The 10,787-nt window shown below is 39.2% G+C and overlaps 1 protein-coding gene across 1 annotated transcript; it reads right to left on the bottom strand.

The window, feature by feature from the left end:
* Positions 1-134: 134 nt before the first annotated feature.
* Positions 135-9,844, bottom strand: fbxl22 (F-box and leucine-rich repeat protein 22). Its single transcript, XM_042495693.2, has 2 exons — positions 9,188-9,844; positions 135-2,317 (listed from the first exon to the last, which is right to left on the bottom strand). The coding sequence occupies exons 1-2, from the start codon at positions 9,523-9,525 to the stop codon at positions 1,969-1,971; spliced, it is 687 nt and encodes a 228-aa protein (XP_042351627.2). The 5' UTR covers positions 9,526-9,844; the 3' UTR covers positions 135-1,968.
* Positions 9,845-10,787: the final 943 nt, after the last annotated feature.

Below are 10,787 nucleotides of genomic sequence, written 5' to 3'. Positions count from 1 at the left end.
CTCATACATACAATCCTGATCTATATGTTTTTGAATTAAAGCACCAAATAAAAAAAATTCTTAATAACTGTTTTTATGCACTTCTAAATGCAATAATTTATAAGCCTTAATATTAATAGCCATGATTACAAAGATTCAGATTACATTTGGAAACTTTATTGTCCATCACAGAGCGATGGAAAATCCCCAAATGCTGAGCAAAAAACACAGTCAACAGAAAAAAACACAGTATTATGATGTTTCAAACGGAAACTGAAAATTTGCTACATCCAGCTTAACAACAATATCTGAGCACACATCCTGGTGGGATTGAGAAAAGCTTGTTTTTCATTAAATCCACCTTGTGTGAAAATCTGTGGTCATTCTTCAGAGATGCGCTCAGAGGACCAGGAGCCCCCTGCAGCAACAGCCTGCAATACATTTTGTCACATTGCCTTTACAGACCAACACACTCCCCTAATCAACCCAGTTTCATATGTCTGACAGTCTTATATAACATGTTTCCAATCACAGGCACAGGGCCATGTTGCCCTCAGAGAAACCCATTCTTCCAGCTCTGACATGTCTTATCATGACAGAGACACAGCAAACACAGCAACCACGCACCTTTTGCTTTTTGTACTGTACAGGTGTGTATAGCTCCTCTAGGGGAGGAGTGCAATGTGTTACTTAAAACTTAATGCTATTAAAGGAATAGTTTGACATTTTGGGAAATATGCTTCTTTGCCTTCTGTTATTGCACTCTCTCATTTAAACCATAGACACAGAGAGAAAAACATGGACAGTGCATCTCTACTTCCTCTCTTGTACAAAATTGCAGCCAAAATTAAAATATGCCAGATGCAGGTGCTGCAATCTTGCACTAGTTACATCATTTGGAGTCAGAGTCTGCGCAGTAGTGATCAGAAAATGGAACCACAGTATCAAGTTCTAGTATACAGTGACCTACTTAATTATGAGCAAAATAACAAAGCTGTCAATCATGACGTCACACCCCCTTTGTATAGCAACAAATCACTTATTAAATCCAAACTTATCTGAAAACACTCCAACATTCATCAGCTTGTAGGAAGTACCTAAAATATCAGAAACCATCTTGGGAAAAATGTGTCTGACGTGCACTATTAACGTTGACTGCGGGGTTTATGCAGCCAGCCAAAAAGGCATTTTCCCAACCGCTTACAATGGGGAAAAAATGTTTGTAAATCACTGGATTCATTTTTTTGAACATTACAACTCCTACAAAAACAATGGAAATAGAGATTTTTCTTTTTGGCTTCATGCACCACTGAGCAACTCTCATAGGAATGAAAAGGGTCACACCTCTAATGCTGGATCCAGGTATCTTAAACCTTTAAAACCTGAGCAAACCGGTGTGACTTCTTTCAAAAAATATGGATAGAAAGCAATGAGCAACCTAAGAAGACACAGACCCAAAATAAGCAGGAAATGAGTTAAAATTAAATTATTTAAATTAATTATTTAAATTGTCCTCTTTAAAGAAAAAAACAAAACCTTTTTCTTGTCACCTATGACAGTTGCTCATGGCCTTTTTTCAAGGGGAAACATCCAGTCTTACATCAACCATATAGATGTGATTTTAGTAATTACAGTCTGATCTAACGCTCAGCAAGAAGGTGAAGAAGAATATTTACAAAAATGAAAAAAACTTTTCCTTTAAGAATGGAATCATAAAATTGCACCATTTCAACTGACAATGATTGATTAGGCCACCTGTCTATGCAGTATAAGACTTGATTGTCAGGAATTCATGGAACAGAGACATTAAAAAGCACTGTCACTGTAAGACTCATATTCAGCATGAGTTGTATAAAAAGTATAAAAAAAGGGTAAAAAAAAAACCCCAAACCTTAAATATGGGTATAAATCAGAACAAAACCATCTCAGTCAAGTCTTTAAATAAGCCCAAAAGTTACAGAAATTGTCATCTTTGGTCCATCATTTCCTTCAGGCGACCTGCAGGAGTTTCTGCAGTGTCCTCCTGATTGGCCCCCGATCCTCTGGTTTGCTGTCTGGGATCATATCAGCGCTCCTCTCTGCGCTCAGCCGGATGCCCGGCCTCCTCTCCCTGACAGCCTGCAGCCCTGCCTGAGTGATGTTCCTGCAGAAGTCTACCGTCACCTCCTCCAGTCTGCCTCCATGAGCCGCCACACCCTCCAGGCTGCGGTCTGTGATGCGAACGCAGTTTTCCAGGTGGAGGCGGCGCAGCTTCCTGCAGCTCTGCAGCACAGAGATCACATCCTGGTCAGTGATGTGTCCGCAGCCAGACAGGGCCAGCCAGAGCAGGTTGGGACACCTGCAGGACAGACAGCAGTCAAGTTACATCACAACATGAGACATGAGAACAACCTGTGCAAGACCTGTTCTGTGTCATTTTCACTCATCACCCTTTAGGGCATGTTGTACAGTAGGGAGGGATTAGTTTGTTTAGACATGGACCGCTCTTAAGTAAGCTGTGCTGTTTGGCGTGTGTGCTTATTTTCAGATGAATACTGTCCAGGTCTCTTAAATAGAGTCAGATAACAAAGGAGGACATAGAGTCAGGGGGGCTGATATGAGCCACGTGTGAATGAGATGTAAACAACACCACTGTGAGGCAGCAATATGATCTGTTTAACGATAGAGCGCTTTAATACTTAGACTGAGCTATCTTCTCTTCACACACTGTCCCATGTGGCCAAGTGTTTCCGTCCTCTAAAAAGCTTTAAATAAATGGAGTACGAGGAACAATTACAGGATGTTTAATGAATTATAGCATGACAAAAATGCATTTTTTCCCTAAAGCAATTTATTTAAAGAAAAAAGTCATTGTGACATGATTGCTGTTGAATGCATGTGTTTACTGCATGTTTCAGGAGTGCACTGCAGCCTACTGGCAGGCCGGCAGCACAGAGCTGGCAGACAGACGCTCTGATGGCAGCGGAGCGAGGATGTCATTCACGTTCACTGATGCAGATTACATAAAGACTTACATAATCTTACCACTTTAACACATGTGAGCCAAACATATTCCAGTTGCCTGCAAGTGTTGAGGGTGCTGCCCCAGTAACCTCTGAACATGGGGTAGCACAGTCAATCCACGTGCCCTGTTGAATTGCTGCATGGGACCAATGTGGGGCTTTATCAGCTGATGTGACTGTATTGACATTAAAAAAGAAAAAAAGAGGAGGTGGGGCGACAACAGCTCAAAGCCGGGACTATTTACAGATTCAGCCGTCTCTCATGACTACAGTTGGTGTGTTAGTAATCGGAGGTAAACATGACAGGAATAAAAACTTCATCAACCTTTGTTACATAATCCACCCTCTCATGGCACCTCCCCTCGCTCGGTGCAGATATTTTTGTGCTGTTAATTTTAATATCAAAGCCTACATCTATCTGCATGCCACCTTGACTTAATCTGTCCTCATCAAATTCCTCACTCACAATGCAAACAATCCCTCTGTGCAGATTTAGTCATGTTTTAGGCATACTAAAGAACTGGTTCATAGCACCTCTTGTATTAGTAAACACACCTTTTTTTCATCTTGTAAAATTCCTTTCTATTACAATTTCTGAACTTTCAGGCACTACAAGAATGCTGATTGAACAACTGAAATTTAAATTTGGAACTTTACTTTTCATTTCAAATTAAAAAAAAGATTTCTGATCAAATTCAATTAGTGCAACCTGGTAAACGGAGAACACAAAAAAATCCAGAAAATGTCCAGATCCTTTACTTAAAATACTAATAACACACTGTGAAAATATTCCATTACAAGTTTAAGTCCTGCAAAACAGAAATTGAACTTGAGCACAAGTAAGTGAATATAATCGAGAATGTGTACTCAAAGTATTAAAAGTAAAAGTAACCAATGTGGACATTTTTAAAAAACACCTTGAAATTTTTCAAAATAAATTAGAAAATAAATGTTTTTAAAGATAGTTTCCATTTTATTTTCTGTCAGTCAGCTAACTGATTGATCAACTAATCCTTTATCACATTACTGGCTCATGGTTTTGGCACAGAGCCCGTACATTAACCCTATGAAAACTGGATCAACATAAGTTTTCTTCTACATTCAGATGCCTTTCACAAGCATTTTGAACCCTGAGCTAATAAGTTTGATTTTTTTCAGATATATAAGTCAATGAGCAACAGTTAGGAAATGGTGGAAAAAAACTGGTTAGTATAAAGTGGCATGACAAGAACAAATCATGAAATAAAGTACAAGTATCTCCAATTCCCACTACAGTACTTGAGTAAATGTACTTCCACTACTGACTTCATCCATTTAGAAGAACAGTGCCACAGTATGAAGAAGGAATTTCATATCAGGAGTGTTTATTGTTTTGCGAGATATTAATGGTTTTGCCCCGCAGCAGGTTTATTCCACTGATGGTTTCTGTGTCTGCTGCAGCTCTTTGGAATGTGAGATGAAAAAATCACAATGTGACATTTAAAACAACAATTTTCCAGGGTACTGTTTACTGATACATCACGAGGAAAGCAGGTGACATAATCTATACTGTCTATCTATCTATCTATCTATCTATCTATCTATCTATCTATCTAAACTGTTTGCCAAAAATGTCTCCTTCTTTCCATGATGTTGTTCACATTAAAACAAACAGCGTGGCGGGCAGTCTGGGCTGAGCTGAGCACAAGCAGAACACCGCACTGCTAACGTGTAATCATCTTTCTAATGACCCGTTTGGTTCCCTAACGGTTATTTTGTCTGGTCAAATTATCCAGTGGACTCTGAAAGGAACATACATTTAACAATCAGCTGCTTTTGGTCTCTCTCTAGAGTTAAATGGTTTGTTTCAAACATGCTAAACTGATTTTGGACATCCTTCACAATCTAAAATTGGTCATAAATATTTTCATAAGCAGCTGAAACTGAAGTCTGTAGGCAGCAGTCACAACTTTAATAGCAACGGGCACCTGTTTTGATGTGAAAAAGCATCAAGTTATGAAATTTGGGAGTAAAACGACATATGTTTAACCATGAAAAAGCCTCATGCCAAAGCTTTTTTGTGCCACCCACACTCCATGGCATGTTGTGCATGTTAATTGCCGTTGCATAACTATGACATTGAGATGATCAAAATCAAATAAGTTGAGTTCTTGATCGTAAATTTAATGGCATCTGGCATCAGAGGAGCAGCAAACTACATTATAAAGAGGCTCGGGGATATGTTATGTTTTACAGTTTTTTTCCATGAAGATAAAAAAGAAAAGGAAAAAAAAGAAAGAAAGCTTGGCGTCAGAGTTTGCGTGGAGTCTTATCCAGGAAGAGGCAGGCAGAGACAGACGCACATGTTCATTCCTCTGACAGCAACAAAGAGCCAATTGTAGGCTCCACCTGCCTGCGTAAACCTCCAGCCTGCAGCTGACTGGGAGGGTCTGCAGCTAAATCACTCTTTATCAACCCCCACAGCTCCTCCGCGTCCCCTCCTCCCACTTTGTCACGTGCACTTGCTCTCTACTCCCTTAGACAATTTGGGAGGGTTTATCAGTATGCAATGAGTGTGCCTTAAGGGCGTTGAGATACAGCACCCAGACAAAGTAGGTGGTTCTAGTTTTGACTGGTCTCAGCTCTTGCGTCTCAAATTTCACAATACAGGAAATCCTCACAGGGTCATACGCCGAGCCAGTGAGCCGCCCCCCTCTCTCCTCCTCTCGTCCCAGCCAGCTGCGGTGGCCAGGCTCCCTCACATCAACGGTTATTACTGGCCGCCTTGAAGAAATCATCCAGAGACCTCATTACGCCTCTCCTGCATGCAGCCAGCCACGCACACAAGGCCGAGAGCCAGCATAGCTACGTTTCAGTGACCTATCAAATCCAACTGTCACATCATTCAATAAACATAATTTGATATCTGACCACAGTTATCTCAGTTAATAGAATCAGTCTTATGTCCCACAGATGTGTCACTTTTCTGTCTCTGTTGCCAGCTCTGGATGCGCCATCTGTTTCTAATGATTTTCCTCCCTGCTGCCTACAGCTAAACATGGCAGTTTCGGGAAGACATGTGCCTCTAAATCAAAACACTTTTGTTCCCCATGGTGGGTGTGAATGACGCTGAAAAACCCAGAAATGATGTCATCAACCTCGAAATGCATCTGACTAAAAAACAAAAAACAAAAACAATTGTGGAGATAAAAATGTCAATGTGCAACACAAAACTCTTATGCTGTAAGATACTCATCATCAGTCTGAACTGATAAGAATGTGTTATTAGTTCAGCCCTACGCTGTAACAAATTTGTTCCTAAAATTACGGTAAACTACTGGCAGCTTTAGTTGCCAAGATAATACTGTTATTTGTCAGAGTCACTTCTAGATTTAGTTCAGCAGTATCTTACCATAGATTTATTAGTGTTCTACAGCAGAATGTGAGGTTTACAGTGCAATACTTTAGCTAACCTGCATGTGACTTCTGTTCCTCCATTAGGCCTTTTGGTAAAACAAAAAGAAATTACCGCATAATGCTGTAAAATCATATAGCAGTCAAGATTTATGGTGCTTTACTGTAGTTTGTAAAAGTGGTACATTTCTATTAGAATTTGGTTGTATTTTTTAGTTATTTAGAGTATGGTCATATTTGAGGTTGTAGTTTGTGCTATTGTCAAATAATGGATATTCAGATTGTTCACCCGAGTAAAAGTATAAACAACTACTTACATGTAAATAAGTAAAGTTACAAAATAAAAATAACTGTAATCAGTTATAGTTACTAAGAAAAAAAAATGAAATTAAATGAAGTTTATATGGAGAACGTAAAATTCATTCTGCCAGCTCATTTTCATTCCCACCTATCAAATACGGCTGCTTGGTCAGTGATTTCATCAGATTGACACAAAAAGGAAATTTTTGTGGCAATATGATACTGCATACTGCATCAGTTTGAAACACCGCTGGTAAAAAATATAAGCAGCTGGAAAGTCTCTATAGGGCGGGGGCGGGAGTTGAGGTGGATGGGTCCAACAAATCCCGGACTTTCACCTGGGAGTTCACTGTTTGCTTCGCATATTAATGTTTAGCCAAACCTTGATGTTCTTTTCTAAACCTGCAAAGTGTTTAACTGACATTCTAAGTTTATTTAAAGAAAAAAAACTGTGTAACTAACATCTGGAAATTGTACATTTCCTGTGAAAAGGTAAGTGTATTTTAAAAAAGGCACGATGCACATAATTATATTGATGAGCTGTCACGAAACATCAACAACCGTCACAGGAGGATAACTTACGTGTCATATGTAGACATGGAAATCCGCTGACCAAGCAGCGAGTTTTGACAAGTTGGGATGAGTTAATTCTGTCAAAAAAAAGGGCTTCTTTTTTTTTTTTTATCTGACGAAGGCGGAGTCAGATTGAAACATTGCCCTCAATAAACTTGTGTAGAATAGAGTGAGTGTTTTTTTCCCCCCTTATATAGTCAATGTTTAAAACATTTGTTAGAAAAGTAATCAAATAATATTAGTTATGTCACTTTGATGAAGTGAATGAAATACTTAAATTACACTTACATGTAACCTATTACATTTCGAAAGTAACCTGCCCATCAGTGAAATGCCTCACTGTGAAAATACACAAGAAAAAGTCCTGCATTTATAACTTTACTCACATAAAAATATTATCAGCCAAATACACTTAAAGGGGATCAACACCTGCATTAAGAATTCCAATACGTTATTTCCATGGCCAAGGAAAGACATGAGCTCCTCTCTATCAAAGCCAAAAACCAGAGAGGGAAGTCTCAAACTTATGATGTCATCAAGTATAAAGTCTGGAGCGACTCCATAAACAATGAATGGGAGCCCAATTTTGTGGACTCACAGAGTTTGATTTTTTTTTCTTATACCCAAATGACTTTTATTCTACTGTAATGTTCTCAGTTGTGACACAGAAAATGTACATACACCCAAATAATTCCCCTGGCTGCTCTCTGTGTTCTAAAACATTGTTTGTATCCATTGTCTGTGGAGCAGCTCTAGACTTAATTCTGTGTGATATCACAAATTTGAGCTTCAGCACTTAGTTTTTGCATTTGGCAGTTGTTCATGTCTACTTGTTTTTATTTTTTCTGTCTTAGACCATAGGAATAATATGTATGAATTTTGAAAATGGACGTAGTTCCTGTTAAAGTATGAAAAAGTACTCATTGTGAAAAATAAATCTTGTGAGGAAAGTAAACTTTTCATGAGCTCAGAAAAAACAGCCCCGTTCAGCTGTGTGGTAACTAACAACTAGTCCAATGGGGATTTTTTTCAATGACTTATTTATCTTAAGAAGTAGGAGGAATTTCTCAACACATGAAGGAACACTGAGTCCCTCTGTTTATCAGAAAGATTCATAGTCACCAAATTTGGAGATATGTTTTGCACAGGTCAAGAAGGGCATGAAAAACTAATCAGTAATCTGAAAAAGAACTTCAGATGTTTGAGAAATGTGACTAAAGTGCCTATTTTTCAGACTTTTTTAAAGAACTTTTTTTGTGATTTACAGAATACTTTTACTTCTTGAGCACTTTAAAAGTTGCTTAAATACAGCAAGGGAAATCCCTATTCGCGTGAACTGATTATAAGCAGATATTGTTTTGTTTAATCTTTTGATAGCACAGCAAATTGGCTTGATTCCTTTCAAAAACATGAGAAGAAGTTTTAATTGACGAGTCACAAGAAAATTACAAGAAATTAAAATAGTTAATGTTTAATTATAATAATTTTAAATTTAAGTTTTTTTTAAAAAATTTTCTTTATTTATTTTATTACTATCTTGTAATTTTTTTTCCATCACTCAATCTCTCTCACTCCTTTTTAAAATTAATTTTCAGGTCGTTTTCTTTTCCTCATTTCTTGCAATTTGTGGGACATCTCTTGCCAAGTTGCTCTTTACCTTTTTAGCTGTGTTTTCCAAATGAAAAAGAAACAAGTTTTCTCAGGTTTCACAGCTTTAGATGCAAGTGAAAGGTGTTTGAATGCACCACAAGAAAACTAATGTCTATCCAGGTTTCACAGGGTTAAGGAGTCACAAGAAAAAAAAATTAACTGCTTTAGATCATGCTAAAATATGCTGTAAAGTAAGCTACAAGTGTTGTTTTGTGCACCCTTTGTTGGTCTACTTCATCACTACACACACGACAAAGCAGGAGGGCAGATCCACACACACAAACACTCACATATGGCAGACATGAGCCAGGAAGGTGCTGACCAGGCCCTCATGTTTACTGCAGATGTCCCTCTGAAAGGAGCTCTTCAACCAGTCCTCGATGTTGCACACCTGCAGGACCCTGCTGGAGTACCAGCGCACCGCCAGGTAGCGCAGAGAGTGGCCCAGCACGAAGTTGTCCCTGGTCAGCTGACTCGGGGAGCTGAAGTGCAGCAGAGTCCAGAGGCGGGGGTCCAGGAAGACCTCCCGCAGCTGCTGACAGGTAAGGGACAAACTCCTCCGGCTGTCCTTGTCCAAGAAGGAGAAAAGGTGGAGGAGACACTCGCGGTTGAGCTGGGCGAGGTGCATGGTGAGCCGTCCCGGGACAGAAAGACAGGCCTCGTGCCTGTGGCGCACACAGGCCTGCCGGTGCGCAGCAACAATGCGCCTGCAGCGAGTATTGTGTGGCCCAGATACATGATGCCTCCTCAGGCACGCGCTGCAGGCCTGCACATATATGGCCGTAGAGCGCGGGCTATTTTGGGAAGACAACTGGCGGCACGGTCAAAGATGGAAGTGTTTGAGCCAAACGCTCCCTTTCCATCTGTCATGGCTCTCAACAGGCGGCAGGCGCAGGGCTGAAGCAGATGTTTACACTGCCCCGGCCTACTTCTCACATACAGATACACTGAATGAGGCACAAAAACACCGTCTGAATGCTGTGCAGTATCACAGAGCTGCAAAAATACTCTGACCTTCACTGTGCAGAATGATGCATGTGCAGCTTGACACTAGAAGGCATTAGTTATTTTTCCATCTAAAAATGTGTGGAGACTAGAGGTTGACAGATTATCAGCCTGGCCGATTATAGGAGCCGATATTTGGCGATTTGCAGCTTATCCGTATGGGTGTTTTACTTTAATGATCGCCGATATAACTTATTAAAAAGTGCAAATTAATTGTCAGCATGGGAGGAACTCTTCCATTGCAAAACCTCAGGGAGCTATTTTTATTTATTCATTTTTTATTTAAATTTTCACTTGCCTTTATTTAAAAAAAGTTTATGGTAACTTGCTGTATATGATGTTGAACGTTTCAGTTTGATGAAACATTTGCTTAAGGCATTTAAACAAAGTTTTGTGTTGGAGTTTGTTATATTCCGATTTTCTAAATATTGACCGAAAGATTTTCATTTTTATTTTAAATGCATATTGGTTACACTATTGGTTATTGGTCTCATTAACAACTAATAATCTGTATTTGTATCGGCCCTGAAAACCAATACCGGTCAACCCTAGTGCAGACCTGGGGGATCTTTTCTTAAATTGTTGTCTTTGCCATTTCAAGTCAAGGATACATTTAAACCCTTTAACACCTGGATCGGCATCAGTTTACTTGTGCTGCATCTAAATACCTTTTATTAGCTTTTAAAATCTCTGAAACCTGAGGGATTTTTAAAATATTTTTCCACAAATGCATTGAGTAACTTGGCAAGAATTGTCCCTGAACTGCAAAAAAATTAGTAAAAGGTGACAAGGAAATGGGGAGATAATTTTTAGATATTGTCAGAAAACAAGTGGAAAACGTATAGAAAATTATATGTTTTATTGTCCTTATTCTAGGCCTGAATT

This window comes from Plectropomus leopardus, chromosome 7, assembly GCF_026936395.1.
Source record: "Plectropomus leopardus strain MGB_pleo_1.0 chromosome 7, ASM2693639v1, whole genome shotgun sequence".
NCBI classification, from domain to species: domain Eukaryota; kingdom Metazoa; phylum Chordata; class Actinopteri; order Perciformes; family Serranidae; genus Plectropomus; species Plectropomus leopardus.
The sequence above is the reverse complement of the archived record's forward strand: the minus strand, read 5'-3'. Positions and strand labels throughout refer to the sequence as shown.

Coding starts and splice junctions, on each gene's coding strand:
- fbxl22 (XM_042495693.2), bottom strand. CDS start 9,525: ATGCACCTCGCCCAGCTCAACCGCGAGTGTCTCCTCCACCTTTTCTCC. Junction 2,318..9,187: donor CTGGCTCATGTCTGCCATAT/GTGAGTGTTTGT, acceptor TCTGTCCTGCAG/GTGTCCCAACCTGCTCTGGC.